General features: G+C 46.0%; 1 protein-coding gene across 2 annotated transcripts; it reads right to left on the reverse strand.

Annotated features, from left to right (window-relative positions):
• Positions 1–24: 24 nt before the first annotated feature.
• Positions 25–19,461, reverse strand: ripor3 (RIPOR family member 3). 2 transcript variants are annotated; one of them, XM_061785496.1, is made up of 25 exons: positions 18,964–19,461; positions 14,639–14,737; positions 13,446–13,643; positions 12,581–12,659; positions 12,377–12,400; positions 12,251–12,304; positions 9,494–9,643; positions 9,106–9,169; positions 8,975–9,018; positions 8,776–8,901; positions 8,259–8,404; positions 8,051–8,174; positions 7,358–7,512; positions 6,852–7,016; positions 6,026–6,128; positions 4,871–5,089; positions 3,606–3,718; positions 3,333–3,453; positions 3,136–3,265; positions 2,112–2,294; positions 1,629–1,796; positions 1,350–1,552; positions 525–608; positions 357–448; positions 25–277 (listed from the first exon to the last, which is right to left on the reverse strand). In XM_061785496.1, the coding sequence occupies exons 2-25, from the start codon at positions 14,734–14,736 to the stop codon at positions 40–42; spliced, it is 3,081 nt and encodes a 1,026-aa protein (XP_061641480.1). In that variant the 5' UTR covers position 14,737; positions 18,964–19,461; the 3' UTR covers positions 25–39. The 2 variants fall into 2 exon arrangements, with proteins under 2 accessions (XP_061641480.1, XP_061641481.1); XM_061785497.1 differs by having other exon boundaries at positions 13,488–13,643; positions 18,964–19,459.
• Between the last annotated feature and the right edge of the window lie 2,145 nt (positions 19,462–21,606).

Raw genomic sequence — 21,606 nt, forward strand, 5'->3', positions numbered from 1 at the left:
GTGACAACTTCAACTTGAGAGCAACCAAGCAGGAAGACTTTAAAAAAAAAAAAAAAAAAAAAGGCAAAAAAGAGACGGTTGTGTTTCACTGGGTTTAGTATTATTTTTAAATATGTATAAAAAGTTGAGTGCACGTTGGCCATGATGACAAGAAAAGCAAAGGTTTTCATTAAAGAAAAGTGATCTCAGTCTCCAAGTTCTGGAAAAACTCTTCCTGCAGCTCCAGGTCAAGCTGCTCCATCCTCTGGAAGGCCGCGTGGCCTTTTTTACCTCACCCCCAAAAAAAAGAGAGAGCGAAAAAAGGTTACTTAAAAATACATTTGAATGAAAGCCATCAGCCAATCAGGCGTAACCTACCGAAAGAGAGGACCGCCTCCTTGGCGGCGTTTCGAACGGCCTCATCGGGACACCTGCGAAGCTCCACCATGTGCTCCAGGCTCTCCGTGGCCTGCAAAGACGCGCACACAAATGAGCCGAGGCGGGCGCAAATGACAGCACGCCGACGATGCGCCGCCGCCGCTCACCGCCAAACATTGGAGCGCCAGGCACGAGGTCCGCTGGATGACCACGTCGGTGCTCCTCAAACTCTCCGTGTAGTAAACCAGCGCCTGCGCGCGCATTAAGCACACAAACGTCAAATAGCAGAGATGGGGACAAGTCTCAAGTCTTTCTTTTATTCTTCTATCGGAATAATGAAGTACAAGGATCAAATATATTTTTGCCTGCTTAAAGAGCAATTATGAATACAACGATTGTTACATTCAATCTATTGTAGTTTCTGTGTATGCACAACAGGTATGAACTGTTGAAAGATAATAGGAACATCCTTCACGTTTGCAAAATTCATCTGGTAAATAGCAACACAGTCAAGTGTCATTTAGAACTTCGGCAACATGTCGACGCTTAGCGTGTTTTCCTGCAGGAAGTGGCACATACAACAGCGGATAAAGAAAGTACAAAGCATTGGTTTTTCAGCGCTTTGGTGAAAGTCTTTTCAAGTCAACGGGTTCAAGTCCAAGTGACGTCAACGGCCAATGCTGTTCAAGTCCGAGTCGAGTTGGAAGTCTTTTAACATCTTGTCGAGTCAAAAGTCATTCAATTCATGACTCGAGTCCAAGTCATGTGGCTCGAGTCCACACGCAATGCAAACATCAAATACACAAACACGTACACTCGTTGATAAATAATTAATAAATACATGTACACAAACATATAGTGCATATACAATACACACATTAAACAGACACACGCATGGTAAACACAGACACACGTGCACACTCTTTGAGTGTTAGCCTCGCCACATGCTAATATTAGCCTAGCCAAACGCTAACGCGCGATGCGCGTCCCACCCTCGGCCGGAAGGCGGCGCAGGCGGCGGCCCGCCTCAGGCAGCGGGCGGCGGCCCGGCACACTCTCTGGTCGGCATCCGCCTGCAGGGCCGCCAACGTCTGCAGCGTGACCCCCAGCGGGAGGAGGCGGGCCACGCCCCGCGACCTCATCCGGGTCAGCGCGCCCCTGCGCTCGGGACCCGTCATGGCCGACAGGAAACGTTCTGGAACGTGATCAGAGGAGACGATTGTGACCTTTTGCACGTGCGGGGGCGTGCGCGGGCGCGTGCGGCGGCGCACCTTCCTTGGAGAGGCGCGCCACGTGTTCTCCGGGCGTCGGGATGTCGCATCGTCTCAGGTAAAGCGACAGCTGGAACACGCTCACTGTGCTGGCGGCGCACGGAGGCTGAGGAGGCCACAGCGCCGCCCCGCTGGCCGCCCGCACCTGCCGCAGCAGCGTGTCGAACACTCAAGGCGCAGCAAAGACATAAAGCTGTGTTATTTACTTACACCTCGTAAAAGAAAACATTTTTGTATTATAGACATCAAAGGTGCACATTTACGTAGCCATCAAAGACTTTTTTTTTCCATTACATGCATCAAAGACACGTTTCCTTACACCGCATCAAAGACGTTCTTGAATTTGATACATCCGAGACACACACTTTTATCCACATCTCACAGACACACACACACTGACTTGCACATTTCAAAGCCGGCAGAACACATACACGCACGTACACGCGTCGACTGAACTTGGCACGCCGTCCGTCCCGCGTTTACCTCTTTCGGGGAGCCCGGGCTGCTTGGCCTTGACTTTGGCTTTAATTCGGTGCGAGTAGCGCCTCCTCAGCGCCTCCGCAAAGTCGTCCGAGCGGCAGCAGAACGGAGCCGAGGAACCGGCGTCTTTCACGCAGTCGGCCCAGAACGACGCCAGCTCCTTGCTCCTCCGGTCCTCGGGGAGCACTGGACAGACGGGAAGAAGGTCTGCGACCCGAGCCGACGGACGGACAAAACAAGCGACCCGCCGAACGACTGAGTGAAACCGACCCACCGAGCGTTCATTCAACCAACCAAAAAACAAGCAACCGGCGATCCATCTGCTTGACCAACCGGACAAAAAAAAAAACTCACACACCAACCAAACATCCATCTAACCGAGCAAACAACCAAGCATTTTGGTTTCTTAGATCATGTCAGTATTTTTAACTCATATGCGTCTTAGGTCATTACAAGTTCTTGTTTCCTTGTATGTTTGTGTGCGTGTATGTGTCCTTGTGAACCAGTGTGTGTGTTGTGTGTGTGTGGGGGATTTTAATTCATATAAAGCACTTCCGTTGCATTGTAGTTACAATATGTGCTATTCAAATAAAGTTTGACTGATTGAATGATTGAGTCAACCAATCGAAAGCAAGCAACCCAACCGACCACAACTGACAAACCTTCGGTCAACCAACCCAAAAAAACAACCAACCGACCAAGCCCCCTCCCCCAAAAAACGACCAACTAATCAGGTAAGCAACCATCCAGCCAACCAAGCAAGCGAGTTATCAATCAACCGAGTTACCACCCAACCAAGTAACCGAGCAGTCAACCAACCAAGTAAGCGATCTATCCAATAAGAATCCAGCTATTTGTCCGACACTCAGGCGACTAATGAGTTAGTTACTAGTTCTGTTTACTTGCATACATCAAATGGATATTTACGTACACACATCAAAGCCAGAAGCCAGCAGGTTTTCTGTCGAACACTCAGGTTAGTGATCTACTGTGGTTAGTTACGTAGTTAGCTGTTTGTTGTACTGACGCTCTTCAGCGGAGATGTCGTCCTTGTCCTCCAGCAGCAAGCGGCCGATTGTCTTCAGGACGTCCGCTTGTTGAGAAACGTCCTCGAGGAGAACCGCGCGAGCTAAACGGAAGTTGACCCTCTGCAGCATCTGAGGAGAACCAGAACGAGATCGGACGAACGTCCGCGGAACGTCCGCGCCTCGGATCCCGACGTACCTCCAGCAGGACGCAGCACGCTTCCAGGTGCGTCTCCAGAGCCTGGTCCAGGCCCCAGTTCCCACAAGTCAGCGCGGCCTCCTCGCCGGCCGGGCGGCCGTCCTGCCGGAGGGGGCCGGCGCTGTTCGGGACGGAACAAGCAAACGGCTTCGCTCACACACATCCACGACATGCTTACGTACGCCGATCTACGCGCATCGTTTACTGATGAAAATCAAACACGCGTTGACTTTCCCTCTCGTTTAAATGAGCACTTTCTACCCGGCAACTCACCTGCCGAAACAGGAAGCGTCGTCGTCCTGTGACAGGAAGTCAAAGCTGCAGAGAACCTCCTCCACGGCCAAGGTGTCGTCAGATGACGAGCGTCTCATCAGGGACAGGTCGTTCTGAGGGCGTTCACAACACACGTCGATATTTGCCGCATTTGCGGCATCTCGGTGCCGAGGAACTCTGGTCGAATGAATTGAGGAGCTTCATTTCGACTGAACCACTGCTTTGCCACCCTCTTGGTGGAAGTGAGTTGAGGAGCTTCATTTTGACAAAGGTAGCCGCCATCTGTTGGAATCTGGGTGGCAAGGAACTCTGTTGAAATGTCGAAATCTGCCTGAGTTGCGTTTTGTTTCTTGCTGTCAGCTGGCCGCCACCGGCGTTCTTCTTGTTTGCTGCCGGTGGCGCCGCGAACCGGCTGGAGCGAGCGAGGAGGCGCGGACCTGGGAGCGATCGGCAATCGGCTCCCGGTCTTAAGCGCTGCGTCCGCAGCGGGAAGGTGCCGCGGAATCGTTGCTCTTTTTATTCTCTTTGCAGCCATTCGCAATAGTCTGTAGGATCTGCTCTTTGCATTTCTGGGTCCCCGTTCGTCGGGGTTTTGGCGACCTCAAGGTCACCCTCCTTGCTTCCTCCTCAACTCACCGTAAGCCACACGTTTTTCTGTCTCGCCTTTTGTTGTGGTGCTTTGGTTTGCTTTTGCCCGTTTCCTTTTTTTGAAAATGAATACTATGGAATTAGTATCTGCCGTCTGCTCTGTTGCTGCTTCGTGGCCCGACTCGTCACAAACCGTAACGTGAAATGAGTTGAACACAAGCCGCGCTTTGCCACCATCTTGGTGCCAAGGAAATACCTTGACGTTAGTTGGGTTTCTTTGAGACAAAAGTTGTGCTTTGCCACCACCCTGTGGCATCTCTGTGCCAAGGAAGTATGCTCGAGTGAATTGAGGAGCTTCATTTAGAGAGAAGCAATGCTTTGCCATCATCTTGGTGCCAAAGAACTATGTTAGTTGAGGAGCTTCATTTACACAGAAATAGTGGTTTGCTGCCATCTTGTGGCCTCTTGGTGCCAATGAACTATTTTGAAGTGAGTTGAGCAGCTTCATTTGGACAAAAGTAGTGTTTTGATGCCAGCTTCTGGCATCGATAGGTAATTTCGACCTTATTAGGGGGCGTGTCAATTACTGGCAGATTTTTGCTATTCGCCATTTGTGGCGGGAGGCGAGCTTAGAGCTCCAGCGCCCCCTGCGGACGGTGCGTTCGCGTGCGTCTCACCCTCAGAATGGTGTCGAGGTGTTCCGTCTGCTGCTTCAGGACCCTCAGGGGGCTCTCGCAGCTCCTCTGCTTCTTCAGGTTTCTCTCCAGCTCGGCCAGCAGCGACCCGAGTCGCAGGGCTTGCGCCCGCCGCCGGCCGCCAATCGGCGCCGCCCCCCCGGCAGCCGGGGAGGGGGGCGCGACGGCCGGGGGCGGGGGGCAGGCGGCGTCCCGCACGTCCTGTTGTTGGGGAAGTCAAAAGTCACTGTTCCATCATGTGTGTGCTTTAAAGGAGACATTTGTTACAAAGCCACCTGGGAACTGACCAGCGCTGGGGAGAGTACTCAAGTAGGAGTACTGTTACTTTAGAATAAGATGACTCAAGTAAAAGTCAAAAGTAGTCATCCAAATATTTACTTGAGGAAGAGTATTCAATGAAAAAACTGATTTCATTTTTCAATCAGAGCATGAACATCAAATAAAATAAAAAAAATCCTAATATCTGGGAGTCGACAATTTTAAACTGAACCAAAACCAACAACACGCGCATTGGGCCCTGCGGAAACACGATTAGCTTTTTTCAAGAAGCTGCTTGCTGACCAGACGGAGTGATTGTGTGTGCGCGCGTGCGAGTGCGACACCATAGGACAGGGCTCATTTTGCCATATCATTGCCAAAACAACAATAGAAACTTACCGCAAGGTGTTTTCTCAAGTTAGAAGTGGGCTGAAATCGAACTATTTCAGCCCACTTCTAACTTGAAATAACGCTTCAATTGAAGAGCTGCATGACAAAGCTGTTGTTTTGCAGAGTCTGGAAAGGAACCTCACTCGCACGTCTGTTTTTCTGTTTTTGTTTTTCTCCCCAAAATGCGTCATTTTGATTGGCTCGCGAAGGCTGTACGACTGCCTTGTGTCGTCTGACAGGCGCCCTACGCGGAAGTCGAAGATGGAGTCTCAAAAGTGACCCGCACACGCAGGAACGGATAAATGAAAGTAGCGAACGGGAGGTCGACGATTGTAACGGAGTAGAAGTATCGATCCTTCTTCACATAAATACTCAAGTTAAAGTCAAAGTTACGGTGCATTTAAAGTACTCTGACAAGTACAGTTTATGGAAAATGTTACTTGAGTAAATGTAACGGAGTAAAGATGATAAATGAAGGATCAAACGAACTTTGAGCTCCTTGCTGACAGCATCTGGCGGGCCCTCCTCAGCCTCCACGCGACCTCCTGCAGGGTCGTCTTGCTTGTCTTTGAGGATGTCGGGGGTGCTGGACCTGAATCATTATTAGTCCTCATTAGTTGAAGCCTTAACTCTCAGGTTTCTATATGTGCCCTGCGATTGGCTGGCCACCAGTTCAGGGTGCAGCTCAGGGGTCTCGCTCAGAGTCAGCTGGGATAGCGCGATGATCTTGACATTAGTGTAAAATATCCAGAGAGGCGGGGTTCACCCTGAACCGGTCGCGAGCCAATCGCAAGGCACATATAGAAACAAACAACCATTCGCACTCACGGGCAATTTAGAGTCGTCAATTAACCTTGCACGCATGTTTTTGGGATGTGGGAGGAAAGAAAAGCCAGGCAGGCACGGGGAGAACATGCAAACTCCACACAGGCCAGGCCGGATTTGAACCCGGAACCTCACAACTGTGAGGCAGACATGATAACCGGTCGCCCGCCCTCCTCAATTCAAATGTAATTCTTCTCTATGGTCAGCAGAATATCTTCACTTCTTAAAATCAAATTTTAAATGCCTTTCGGAAACTCAGCAAAATTATGTCCCCAGACCCCAAAATTTGATATCATGTAATTTGCAAGTGTTGGGTCTGGAATGAAACCCATTTGACCCCCCCCCCCCCCCCGCGGAACCCCCACAAAAAAGAGGAAGCAAAGATGTCCAACTTCGAGCCTACAAGATGAAAATAGTTTGGAGTTGCTGTAATATGTCGTGCGATCCATTCCTGCTTAACTACTTCATAACATGTTGTTGAAGTTGTCACCTGTGTAGGTCCAGGAGAGAAGAAGGAGACGCAAATGTTCCTCCCCAGGCCTCCTCCTCCTCCAACTCCTCACCCGGCTTTCTCCTCCTCCTCCTGGTCACTCTTTCCTCCCCGTCCTCACCCAGGGAAAGATGAGTGTGACTACCCGCCACGCTGCTGCTGAGGCTGGATGGATGCAGGGATAGACAGAATGAAGGATTGACAGATGGATGACGCATGAAATGATGATGTAGGGATGGACAGAATGGATTGACAGATGGATGGATGAAATGATGGATGGCAGGATGGGCAGAGGATAGCAGAAAGGAAGGTTGGAAGATTGGAAGGATGTTCGGATGGTTGGATAAAAGGACAAAAATACATGGATGGATGGAAGAATAGAAGGATTGACAGATGACGGATGGATGTTGGATTAAAGGATGGACGGAGAGAAGAAAGGATGGTTGGAAGGATAGAAGCGTGAATGGATGGTTAGTTGTATGCACTGTTGTGTGGTGTGTGCGCACCTTGGTGGTGTGTTGGCCTGTGATTGGTCAGACGTGATGGACGCGTGTGACAGGTAGCTCATTAAAGACACGCCCCTGTCCCACCCACTTTTAGACAACCGGAGTGGGACTGAAGCTCCTCCTCTTCCTCCGTCCTGCAGCTCTCGCACCATCGACTACAACACAACAATCATGATTCATTCATTCATTCATCTTCCGTTCCGCTTCAACTCACTCGGGTCACGGGTATGCCGGAGCCTATCCCGGCAATCTTCGGGCGAGTGGCGGGGTACACCCTGAACTGGTTGCCAGCCAATCGCAGGGCACATAGAAACAAAAAACCATTCGCGCTCACATTCACACCTACGGGCAATTTAGAGTTGTCAATCAACCTAGCACGCATGGTTTTGGGATGTGGGAGGAAACCGGAGTGCCCGGAGAAAACCCACGCTGGCACGGGGAGAACATGCAAACTCCACACGGGCGGGGTCGGGGATTTGAACCCCGGTCCTCAGAACTGTGAGGCAGTTGTGCTAACCAGTCGTCCACTGTGCCGCACAATCATTATTGTTTCATAATCTATTTTTATATTCAACTTTCACAACACCTTCAATAGCTACCTAGCAACAGAGCAGGAGATGCGGTCAGGGGAGGCAGCGGGGGGCAGAGCCTCACCCGTATCTACCCTGTCAGCGCCCCGCACACTCAACTCACCAGGAAGTACTTTTCCGAGAAGGACGGCGTGCTGGGGGCAGTCCAACTTTGCACTGAAGTCTTCCTGCTCCACCCGGATGGTCTAGTAGACAAAAGCCCCACCTTCTCACTACTGTCCAACGGACTACGCACACACACGCACAAGGCCGTTAACATGAAATATGAATTATCGTTGTTGTTTGGAGGTGGCGGTGTGTGTCTGGCTTACTTCCAGGTAACCTCCAGCTGTAGCTTGATGGTCCCCAGCTGGGTGATGTCCACCAGCATGAGTTGGGGAGTCGCCACAAAGAAGTGTGCACTGGCACAGGTCACCGTGCCCACCAGCTGCCAGACCAGACCCTTGGCCTCCGAAACCTGAGGGATTGGGGGGTTCATACATACTTCAGCAGACAACCTCGAGCACAGAGCTTCTCAAAATGTTCAGAGCCACAAATGTTTCCAAGAACCCCTTCTTCATAATCCTAATGCCAATGAAACATTACGAGCATGTGTACCCCTGAATGAATGTCATATTTTAACAACATACTGTACCTACGTATGTACTTACCTACTTAGCTGCTTCATCTTCTCAAAAAACTGGGACTTCATTCTAGAACTTTTAATTGGCCCAAAGGTAAACTATTGAGAAGCCATTGGCTAAGTTTGTTCGTCATTTATTGCAAATTATTTTGAGCCCCTCGTTTGAGAAGCGCTGCTGGAGACACCTTCCACCGTACGGTCCTCACCTTGATCTCAAAGTTGTGGTTGATGTGCGGTAGGAAGAGCATCTCCTCCTCGTCCCAGGACTGGGCGTCGTCGCTTTGGATCCGACCGCGAATCCTCCAGCGCTGACGGCCCAACTGCAGCACAACCTGAACAAACAAGGCACGGTAGATAGGTCGCTCAATTGGTAGGGACAGTATGTGGCTGGCTGTACATGCCCACCTCATACTGGTCTCCAGGACATAGCCGGGCGAAGCCAATGAGACCTGTGAGTGGCAAAAAACGTTAAAGCTGCCCTAACTCCAAACTACCATCTGTGGTCAAACTCTAAAGTTCGCCTCTGCCATCGCTACCTTTCATCTTGACGTGAAGTTCTCCCAGGAGGACCTCTAGCTCTCCCTCCATGGCCGACATGTCCTGCAGGGAGAACACAAGTCGTGTTGGTCAGGAACTTGATCAACTGCGGAATAAACACCGGGAGTTGTCGTTCTGGTTAAATTCCTGCAAGGAATTAAGATGACAGGTGTAGGCTTTTCTTTTGCCCTCTGTGTATGCTAAGTTAGCTTAGCATCTGGATGTTGTTTTGTGTGACTTAAATGATATGGACGTCATTTTTGAAAATTGAATCGTATTACTGTCCAGAGTGCAGTCAGTGGATATTTGAGATCATTCTGTGCTCTGCTATGAGTATGCTAAGTTAGCTTAGCATCTTTACATTGTGGTGTGGTGGTGAGTAAGAACCTGCACGCTGTCCCTGTGGTTGCGTCCAAGCTCCAGGAGGCTCTCCCTGGACTCCCTGGTGGAGGGCGTGAGGGAAAAGGCTCTCTTCATGTTGACGGCTCCCTGGCAGAGGCGCCACTGGACGCAATAGTTCTCGTAGAGCTCGTCCACCTGCGGTTAGGATTATTCATTGTATGAATCTAAATATTATTAGTTTCGGATAGTAGAATGGAACATTTGTCTTTTTACAGCAATCCCTCGTTTTTCACGGGGCTTACGTTTAAGACCACCCCCGCGGTCGACGGAATCCGCGAAGTAGCAGCCATATATTCATTTTATTGTTATCATATATTTTAAAGCGTTATGCAAAATATCACAGCAATAGGCACGTGAGGTGCATGTAGTATTTTTGTCCACTTGGGGTCACCATCGTCACGTTCTACAGTACTGTATCCACAGATGTGAATAGGTAGCTATGACACGCCCCCTTTAATGCAGCCCTATGTGGGGCACAAAGCCGTGCAAACAGTAGGCGTGTCCCAAGACCGAATAAATGTAGAGGGATGCCTCAGGAAGGGTATCCGGCTTAAAACTTTGCCAAACAAATATCAGCATTCATCCAAAGAGTTTCATGCCGGATCAGTCGTTTTCCAGGCTGACAAAATCCGCTACCAGCGCCGGTGGAAATTCAGCTATTGTGGCTCGAAGACAAAGGAGAGATGGAAAGCGGGTTCTTAGGCAGGAAGAGATGAGGAAAGCACAGAGCCTAGAACTGAATGTGGGAACTTTGTATCTTGGGACTAGGACAGGAAAAGCTTGGGAGTTGGTTGATATGATGATTAGGAGAAAGGTTGATATATTGTTTGTCCAGGAGACCAGGTGGAAAGGCAGTAAGGCTAGAAGTTTAGGGGCAGGGTTGAAATTATTTGACCATGGTGTAGATGGGAAGAGAAATGGACTCGGGGTTATTTTAAAAGAAGAGTTGGCTCAGAATGTCTGGGAGGTGATAAGAGTATCAGATGGAGTGATGAGGCTGAAACTTGAACTTGAGGGTGTATAATGTGATTAGCGGCTATGCCCCGCAGGTAGGATGTGACCTAGAGGTGGAAGAGAAATTCTGGAAGGAGCTAGACGAAGTAGTTCCGAGCATCCCAGACAGAGAGAGAGTCGTGATTGGTGCAAAATGTAATGGACAAGTTGGTGAAGGAAACAGGGGTGATGAAGAAGTGATGGGTAAGTACGGCATCCAGGAAAGGAACTTGGAGGGACAGATGGTGGTAGACTTTGCAAATAGGATGGAAATGGCTGCAGGGAACACTAGAAGAGGCAGGAACATAGGGTGACATACAAGAGCGGAGGTAGAAGCACGCAGGTGGATTACATCTTGTGCAGACGATGTCATCTGAAGGAGCATACTGACGGAGTGGTAGGGGAGAGTGTGGCTAGACAGGAAAGAAGATGACTCCGGTGGTGGGGAGGAAGATTAAGAAGACAAAGCCAGAGCAGAGAACCATGTGGTGGAAGCTGAGACAGGACGAGTGTTGTGCAGCTTTTGGGGAAGAGGTGAGACAGGCTCTCGGTGGACAGAAGGAGCTTCCAGAAGACTGGAACACGATAGCCAAGGTGAGAGACAGACAGGCAGGAGAGTACTTGGTGTATCTTCTGGTAGGAAAGGGGAGAAATAAATGGTACGGGAAATCATACAAAGAAAGAGGTTAGCTCAGAAGAAGTGGGACAGTGAGAGGACTGACGAGAGGAGAAAGGAATACATGGAGATGCGACATGAGGCGAAGGTAGAGGTGGCGAAGGCCAAACAAGAGGCATATGATGACATGTATGCCAGTTTGGACACTAAAGAAGGAGAGAAAGATCTCTACAGGCCAGACAGGGGGATAGAGATGGGAAGGATGTGCAGCAGGTTAGGGTGATTAAGGATAGAGATGGAAATGTGTTGCCTACTGCCAGTCGGTCGTGTGCTGGATCGATGGAAAGAATACTTTGAGGAGTTTATGAATGAGGAAAATGAGAAAGAAGGAAGAGTAGAAGAGGCAGGAAGTGGCAATGATTAGTGAGGGGGAAGTTACAAAGGCATGAAAGAGGATGAAAAATGGAAAGGCAGTTGGTCCTGACGACATTCCTGTGGCGGTATGGAAGCATCTAGGAGAGGTGGCTGTGGAGTTCCTAGCTTGTTCCTCAGAATTCAGACGGGTGAGAAGATGCCTGAGGAATGGAGGGAAAGTGTGCCGGTGCCCATTTTTAAGAACAAGGGTGATGTGCAGAGCTGTGGGAACTATAGAGGAATAAAGTTGATGAGCCACACAATGAAGTTATGGGAAAGAGTAATGGAGGCTAGACTCAGGACAGGACTGAGTATTTGCGAGCAACAGTGTGGTTCCATGCCTAGAAAGAGTACCACAGATGCATTATTTACCTTGAGGGTGTTGATGGGGAAGTACAGAGAAGGTCAGAAGGAGCTACATTGTGGCTTTGTATATCTAGAGAAACCCTATGACAGATGAAGTCAGTTGAGGTTAGACTTGAATCCCTGTGGACCATGATGTTCGCGCGAAGGAGCAGTTGTTTTGAAGGTTTAGCATTACAGTAATGCTAATTTCTATTGGCAAGGTTGCATGACTTGACTTATGACTTGCTTAAGCCGAATTTGACTTGTTTTTGTCTTTTATTTTTTATTTAACCACAGTCACTTGGGACTTGGCGGAAACTGAAAGGTCAAGACTTGAGACGTTGATGTGACTACCTCCCAACTCTGCCGATTACCTTGCTGATTTGGAATTCCAGCCTTCGGAGGATCCTCTCCTGTGCTCGAATCTCCTGCACGAGCAAAGAAAAATGAAAAGTGATTATTGGTTTCTTCTGGGAGACTTGAAGCTAAGAGTTCCTCACCTTTTCCAGATCGTACTGGAAAGCCTGCAGAGACAGAAAAGGCCAAGCGTAAAGTTACATCCATTCATCAACTGTATGGACCGCTGACATGAACTGAAACCACCTTGTTGTGTTTGAAGTAAGTCATTTGAACTTTGTGTGACGTCGTGGTGCATTGGTCTATAGTGTACGGTAAGAGTATAAATAATCTTCTTGTTGGCTCACCAGTCTGGAGTTTCTTTTGGTTTCTCGCTGGCGTGACGACAGGAAGTCCATCTCAGTCTGGTGGTGCTGCACATGCTCCCTGCCCACACACACACACACACGTGCACACACACTTAAGGAAAAAGACTTCACACAATAGACATCTGACCTCAGATTTTAGACATTCAATCTAAAACATTAGATTTGAGACTTTAAACCGGAAGATTGATATTCATCAATCTTGAGATCTCACATCTTAGATCTCAGTCCTCAGTTTCCAGACCTCTGATTTTAAACCGCAGACTTCAGATCTCAGACCACAGATCTGAGATTTCAGACCACAGACTTTAGGATTCAGACTTCATATTTCAATCCTCAAAACATACAAGACAACATATAAGAGAGTAGACAATATACTGTATAGCACCACAAATCAGTTTGGAGCCCACTGATCTCAGACTTCAAACCTTAGACTTCAGACCCTAGATACCAATCCTCGTACCCCAGACCTCAAACATCAGTTCTCAGACCTTAGATAACAGACCTCAGATTTAAGACCTTTGTCTCTAGACCTCTGTCCTCAGACTTCGGACCTCAGACTTTTGACAACAGAGCTTTGATATCAGATTAACAGATTTTAAACTTCAGATTTTAATTCTCAGAACTCAAATGTAAGACCACAAATCTGTTTTCAGACCCTTGATCTGAGACTTCAAACCTCATATATTAGACCTCAGAGTCCAGATATTATTCCTCAGATGTCAAACCTCAGATCTCGGTCCTAAGAACTCAGAATTAAGACCTGAGCCATTAGATCTGAGACCTCAGACTTCTGACAACAGAGCTTAAACATCAGATTTCAGAACCCAGACCTCAGATCTTCTACCTCGGCCACGTGTGCAGAAGATGGGATGCGGAGTAAACCCACTTGAGGCCTTTGCGCAGCGCCTGGAAGATGCGGTCCACATCCTCTGGCTGCAGGGACCAGACAGATCCGAATCCTCTTCTGGGAGATAAAGGAGCACGTGGAGTTTTTCTTTCAGAGACAACTTTGGAGCGCAGCGAGTTCCGAGCAGAGGAAGGCCTGAAAAGACCAGACAAGGGGAAAGGTACTCACACTCTGTACTTAAGTCAAAGTGAAGATACTTGCATAAAAAAAGAAGTACTGATTCAACTCCTTGACTTAAGAAAACCTACAGACATTGAAAATTACAAAAATAAGAAGTCTAAATCAAATTTCGCTGTTTGTTTTTATGTACAATACCCATTTTGATAACTTGGCACAAAAAAAATAATTCTCTGCAAATAATAGTTTCCTTCTTTTATTTATTTGAATAGTGCTCATACAAAAAAAATGGATGTCATATGTCACGTTTATTTTATTTTATTTTGTTTCAACAAGAGCTCGCTAGCATTGGCTCGACTTTTATACAATCAAAACGTGTTCCCATAGCTTTGAATGAATGACTGAATGAATGGTAGCTTTGCTAACCTTGCAAACTGACCCACAAAAAAAAAAAAGAAAAAAAAAAGCTAAATAAGCTAATGAACTGTAACTGAAAAAATACACCTTACTTGTTTTGAAATTAGACTGAGAATGTTTTGAACGTCAAAACCTGCTAGTTTTTACGCTGCCACAAGACACAACGTATTTGCCATAAATCGTTCCTGGAGCCATTGATGGGGAATATCTTCCTTCTCCAAATCTGGAGCAGTGGTCGTTAATGCTTCCTGGTTCACCTTTCCTCCATGTCATTGCCATCCCTTTTTTTCTCCCCCCACCAAAAAACACCACAAGATCTTGGTTCAACGAGATGTCAACCGCTGATGACTTTCTCTCTCTTTACATCTTTTTTTAACGTAGCGTCGCCATCCGCGGAGGCTGAAAAAAGTCTCTTTGTACAAAGTAAGGAGTAGAAAGTACAGATATCTGTTTTCAAATGTTCGGGGGACAAAGTGAAAAAGTTGTCGTAAAAATAAATACTCAGTACAGATAGCTGAAAATGTCATTTAAGTACAGTAACCAAGTATTTGTACTTTTTTCCCCATTAGCCTGCCCTTAACGATGCTAACACTCACCGCCGTCGTCCTGTCAGAGAGCCGAAGCCCGTGAAGGAGCGACTCCGCCGGATCGGATTTCCCTCAGAGGGAGAGTCGAATCGCAGCTTGACTGACATCCTGAAAGCAAGAAAAGTGGTTGTCAAGCGTCCTGTTTCCTGTTTCCTGATCAGTTTCCGCGCACGTCAGCTCACTGATGGCAAAGACCGCACGCCTGATCCTAAAACCACAACAACCACAGCCTCGGTCACCAGTGACGGCAACCACTGGCCTTCCCAAAGATAATACGGTGGTTCCCTGACTTACCAGTGCCCAAACTTACCAATTTTTTGAGTTATGAGCCGTCACCTGGTCATTTTTTTTTTTTTTGCTTGAAATTGCAAGCGAGCTTCAGATACGAAAAAAAAAAGGGAGAGCCACAGTCGCCAAAACCTTTTCAGATGTTTACTCAAAGGAACAAACACATACTGTTAATACAAAATGAGAAAACTTGCAGGGAGCTGCTGGAGGCCACAACTCACGCTCAGACGCTCACACGCAGACTAACCAACCCGCTACTGATGTCACGTAACAGGCGGCGCCCCTTAAAGGCACACGTCCGACACATGAATACTACAGTATGTAACAGTAATTACACTGCATGAAAACAGTTGATTTATTTAACTTCTCTTTTGTTTGATTGTGTTTTCTATGATACGGTGCTATTTGTCTTTATTAGAAACACAAAACACTCCAAAATGGGCTGGAAAAACTAATTTGATAGAAAGAAGGTTTTGGCAGAGGTCGAGATAAAGGTGTGGATAAAGGACACGGGAAATGATTTTCCCGTTTGAGTCGGTGTGCTGTGAATGGTACAGTCCTCTTTCAGAATCACAAATGGATTACTTCAGATCATAGACCTCAAACTTCAGACCTTAGACCTCACATTTCATCCATGGACTTCAGAACCCAGACCTTAGACCTCAGTTCTCAGGCTTCAGACCTCAGATTTGAGCCTTCATTCCTCCGATTTCACTCGTGGGATTCCAGACTTTTGAACTGAAACGTAAGAAAGTACACCTCATACCCAAGATCTTAGACTTCGCAGCTCAGAGTTCAGACCACAGATTTTAGACATCACACTTCAGATCTCAGATTAGAGATCTCAAATCACTTCAGACATCAGACTTCAGACCTTTGACTTAAGTCTTCAGACTGCAGACCTTAGATTTCAGTCCTCATAATTCCGACTACAGCTGTTACTGTAGACTCAGACCTCATACCTCATACCTCAGATGTCAGACTTCAGACATTAAATATTCTTAGACTTCAGATCAGATTTAGACTTGAGACTTCAAATATCAGAGACTTCAGAGCCTGTACTTCAGACATCAGAATTCAGGCCCCGACCTTTGCCTTGAGACTTCAGACCTTACACCTCTTACTTCATACTACAGATGTTAGACTTCAACCCATCAGACCTCAGATGTCAGACCTCGGACCTTTGACTTCAGACCTCGGACACGCACATATGTTGGCTTCTTCGATCTTATCCATTTGTTTGCGACTCTCCCCTTTTTCTGCGGTCAAACCACAATTTCCCACTTCCGGCACCGATGAAGGCAAAGCCCATCTTTTTTTCCTCTTCTATTGTACGACTTAATTCCGTCTCTCTCACACATACGACTGAGTCATCTTCGACTGCCAGGCCGCGTTTCCTCCTTTTGTTGTCTTGCTCTGTCTGCACTTCCCTCTCGTTTCCACTCGTAACTGAGGACAAGCGCTGAAAGAACATAACGCAACTTTAAAAACAATGCAGCTTCAGGATTTATCTTTTATCTTCTTCGTTCGGGGTCTGCACCAACTCAAACAACATCGGCTTGCTGCAGAGTTCAGAGGTTAGAAATGACTCATGCTCCCCAGAGAGGGCAACTATGCTGCACACACGCGCGCGCACACACACACACACACACAAGCAGGATGTTGGACAAGGCAGACCAATGTGACTTGGTAGCAATGACAGTTGTACAAACTTGTACACTTTGCTGACACAATTACTGGGACACCTCTCCCACTGCTAATCAATCTTTCAATTCATCTATTCGAGGTTGGTTCAGAACCTGTCTCAGGTCCATGACAAATAGACAAACGTGCACAAAAAAGGCAATAATTCATCGCAAAAAGTTGTATTTTGACACACACGACTTGGCGCCCCCAAAACATATACTGGACGATCGTCACAGGTCACCTCCAAATTGCCATTAGATATTTGCTCACAAAAAGGCTGCATTCAGCCCAAAATAATATCATATTTCTAATTATAATATTTACAATGTACATCTTGTAGGAAGTCTTCCCACAAAGCACATTTTTTTGGCCACAAAACTAATAAAATGGCAATCAAGTGTCATACTTGTGCACAAAAATTCAATTGTTGAAGATAAAGATATATTTTGCCTCCGAGATGCTGTACTTTCATAAAATATTGTAACAAAAAGTGATTTCTTTGGGCCAGGAAAAGCGTTTTGCCATGATCAACATCACAAATGGACAGAAATTCACTGACAAACGAAACTGGGAAAATGATGACTGAAGTGTCGCATTTGCACACTAAAATTCAATAGCTAAATACAAAAAAGTTGTATTTAAGCAATGCATACTTTGTCCCTTAAACACGACATATTGTCACAAAAACAATACAATTGAGCAAGGGAAATGGTATGGTATAGTTTTTGCCATGAGAACACTAGATTTGTTCACAAAAGGCTACGATAGGCATGAAAGTGTCAGAAACGTTGACATTAGGCTTCATAATTTGCCAATATGTGGCCATTCAAATGATGATAGATTTGTGCTAATTTTCCAAGTAAATGCAATATTTTGATCACAAAAAAAAAGAAGAAGCTACATTCGGCATGGAAATGTAAATGTTTTGCCATGACAACTGTCTTATAGTTTGCCTTAAACAGGCTTCAGCATTTCAATGACATATTTATGTTTCAACATTTGCTCACAAAAAGGCGACCTTCCACCGTGAATGCGACAACGTTTGTGGCGTCACAAGTCGCTGCATGCGCTCGCTGTTATCTTTGCTCGGCTATCGGCGGCCAACAGACGAGCGACGCCTGCTGAGAAGCGCAACATGTAAACACGCACACACACACACAGGCTCAGTGGTTACCTCGTATATACAAAAAAAATAATCAAAACATTTTCAATGCAGATAATTAATGGGTGTCAATTATCCACGTAGTTTCTCCAAGAGCGGGACTCCACCGTATAGTGTTTATGACATACAGCTCACATAAAGACTATTTATTGATCCATGTCTCGTGTTTTGGCTACATGCAATGCTGCTGACTATTCTTGTTGCTGTCCACCGTCACATCTTTACATGTAGTATGTATTTATTACACAGTACTTACTAGGAGAGTTGATTGTATTTCACCATTGCCATTCCAAAAGTGAAACTCAAAAGTATACAAATTCATTCAACACAAGAAAAGACTTTTCACAAGGCCAAATCCAGAGGTGGTGGAACAAGAGGGAGTCAACCCCCCCCCCCCCCCCATGTTGCGCTGCCCCTGGCCAATTCCAACCCCATTTCCATAATACAATCTTTTTAAACGTTTCTTATGTAACATTCAAATTTCTCAGAGAGGTTAAAATGTTGGTTTTCATTAGCTGTAAGCTAAAATCATCCAAATAATAACAAATCAAATCATCAAATAGTTTACTCTGTGTCGTGAAAGTAGATGAGTTTTGGAAGTGAACTACAGAAATGGGTGAAGTTTTCTAATTCATGCACCTGTATTGTTACCTTGTTGTTCACACCCAGTAGTATCGATGTTTTTCGACTATCGATACGTGTCGTTCTTGCTCCATACAACGTTTACTTCTGGACATATAGCGTGTATAGTTTAGCCACAGCTGCCCTTTCTTGCTGTTGTTCCCATATCTATTGAGTGCTTGTGATACATGTGTAATACTTGCTACATACCACGCTGACCATTACTGCTGCTATATTGACTGACATATGCTATCGATTGATCGATGTCGTTATTTTTCCACATACAACGCTACTGACGATTATTGCTGCTGTACACATTGACCTGTGTATCTTTAGTATCTATTTACGATATACGGCTTGTAAATAGACTATTTATGAGGCAAAGAAGTTGTTGTTGCTACTGACAATTGTCATTGACTGCGCATTTCCATGTGGTTGTGATGAATGGTTCTGGATATTTGGAATTCCAAACTAGATTTCAACTTTGTTTGTGTACACACACGCATGCACGCACATGTTCTTCATCTCTCTGGTGATTGCTCTTAGGACATTCAAAGATCAGCAGCAGGCCACTTACTTGTGGAGCGCACGAAGAAGAAGAATTTGAGAAGAAGTTGGCTCCGAGGTCAAGGCTTCCTCAGCACGGAGGTTCCATCCTGGACTTCTGGGGCGCTCCTCCGCCTGTGTTGCGTAAACATGCTGGCGTGTGTGTCGCTGATAGCACTTTGTGGAGGTTTTCGATCGCCGACTCGCCTTGTTGACTCTCTGGCCTCGGCTGTGCTTTGCTCACCACTCCCACTCTTCCTTTCCTCCTCATCCCTTCTCTTCTCTCGCCGTCACCACTCCCCCTCGAGCCTCTCTCCTCCTCTTCATCCGGCTTCCTCTCGCCTACCTGCTCTCTTCCCACTTTTCTTTTTTGCTTCTTTCCCCCCTGCACTTTCTTGCCGCTCTTTCTCGACCTCTGCCGATTCCAGCTGCACTCCTTTTCCTGCCTCCTCTTTGTTGACATTGCTTTGCTTCGTCCTCCTCCTCTTTTCCTTCCTCTGCTTCCACAGTGCCCTTCCCCCCGCACTCTCGTCGCTCACCCAATTCCACAGCTTCTACGCTTACGTACGTACGTAGCGTACACATCGCTGGCGTCGGGCGGAAACCTCGCATCTCCAAAAGCATCAGCTCTCAGGAAAGCCCAAAACTGCACGTTTGTTTGCCTCGTCAAACAGAGCACGCCATTTTCAACGCTTTATATTAGTCAGAAATAACAACATAGCCACGTGGGGAGGGACCAATAGTATCCATGTGTTAAAAAGATGAAATTGACCAAATTTGCAGAGGGATATGTAACACACAGCGCATAAACATTGACATATATACAACTCATCATATGTACACCGTACATTCGCACACACATACACAATATATACATATGTGTACTGTATGTACACTATGGTGTACTGTACATGTCACATGTACAGTGAGCTTGCAGTCAATCTGTTGTCACAAAGGTTTGGTGTGTTATTTCTGGAATGTTCTGAGCAGACCTAATCAAATCCATATGAGTGTTTTTTTATTTCATTACTGTTAAATGGTTTTATTTAAATCAATTGTAAAATATTTTAAAATTGAATTAGACACAATTGTGGGATATGAATAAATGCTAATTAAATGGCACATTTAGAGTAAACCAATTTTAAAATTAAATATTTTTCTAATTAGATCAAATACAATCTTGAATGTTATAAATCACTCAAGTCATGCGTTCAGTGGCTGTAAAAAGCTTTCAAGTTGAGGTGCAGCGTTACACGCATGAAAGCAGCAAATTAAAACTGTTATGCACATTTTATAATGAAGTACACACACACAAAAAAAGCCTGCATGTTGCTGCCACGTTTGTGAGGCAAATTTGGACTGCAGCATACTATTGTGCGATGACGCCCCCTACGGTTATTTTGTGCTTAATATGTTCAACAAAAAATCGAGAAAAAACGTTTCACGTGAATATTTTTTTAAAAGGAAAAATGAAAAAAAGGGGAGAAAAATGTGATTTTTTTTTTGTTCTTTAAAAATGGTAATCTGGATATCAAAGCGTCATCACATGACCACTGACTGATCATATAGAACAGCATTGTGTCACAATCTTTTTTTGTTGATGCTTTAGGTTCGTTATTTCATCTTTTCGTGTCCCTCGTCGTTCACGTCTTGTCAACTCATTAGGTTTTCCTTTGCACCTGTTCTCGTCAGCCCCGTTCCTTGCGTCAGCCAATCAGCTCCCTTCAGCCACACCTGTCTTCTCCAGGTGTGCCTCGTTGTCTCCTCAGTTGGCTTTCTGTCAGTTGGTGTCAGATCACGGTTGTCGTTTCCGTGGTCATGTCTTGTTTCCTGTTGTGGTGAGTTTATTACTTTGAATCTTGTTTTATTGCTTTGTTAATTAGGATTTTTGATTATGCCATGTGCCTTGTGTGCCTTTTTGTTTTTGAAAATAAATGCTGTTTTTGAGACTCCCTTGCCTGCGTGTTTCCCTGCATTTGGGTCCTCCACTTTCCCCCCCCCATCAGCACAAAACCCTGACATATATCTATATATGTAAGTGGATGGACGAGTAAAATAACACGGGTAGTAACATGTAACGTGTAGCAAATGAGGTGCTTTGTTCTTGTGACACACACGCACGAGCCCGACACAGGAGCTCAGCATCAGTTGCCATGGCAACTGCCTCAGACCGGCTTGTCTGAGCCAACATGGCTGCCCAAGGTGAGGCGTGTGTTTGCGTGCCTCTGCTTCCATACATTCTGTGCGTGTGCTTTCACCCATTAAGCATTGTTTGTTCACTTTTTTTCCCTCATAAAATATATACCATTAATGTTGTTATACATTTACTTTTTCCTGTGAAAAAAACTTTATTCACTTCATATGATTTATTTGTTTCTTGGGGAAGGGGTACAATTTTATTCTGGCGCATAATAGTACAACCTTTTTTTTCCGCGAAAATCTCAAGACTATATTCTGCTTGTATTGTGTAAAAGTTTTTTTTTCTTGAAATAATGACTTTTTTTCTAGTAGTACTTTTCATAGTATACTGTATTGTATATATGTAAACAATAAGATTATTGTTGGTTGTCTATGCAAGAACCGTAATGATTTTTGAGTGATTAGATTTACCTGGGGGTCAAAGGTAAAACTCAGCAATAACACTGAAACGCACGCGCGCACACACATCTACGCT

This window comes from Phyllopteryx taeniolatus, chromosome 9 (genome assembly GCF_024500385.1).
Source record: "Phyllopteryx taeniolatus isolate TA_2022b chromosome 9, UOR_Ptae_1.2, whole genome shotgun sequence".
In the NCBI taxonomy this organism is placed as follows: Eukaryota; Metazoa; Chordata; class Actinopteri; order Syngnathiformes; family Syngnathidae; genus Phyllopteryx; species Phyllopteryx taeniolatus.

Bases quoted from the DNA above. Each gene is read 5' to 3' on its own strand.
- ripor3 (XM_061785496.1), bottom strand. From the start codon at position 14,736: ATGTCAGTCAAGCTGCGATTCGACTCTCCCTCTGAGGGAAATCCGATC. The intron at 12,660-13,445 runs GTAGAAGATCTG...GTGTGTGGGCAG, and splicing joins CTTCTGCACACGTGGCCGAG to GGAGCATGTGCAGCACCACC. The intron at 7,017-7,357 runs GTGCGCACACAC...GCATCCATCCAG, and splicing joins CAGGCCAACACACCACCAAG to CCTCAGCAGCAGCGTGGCGG.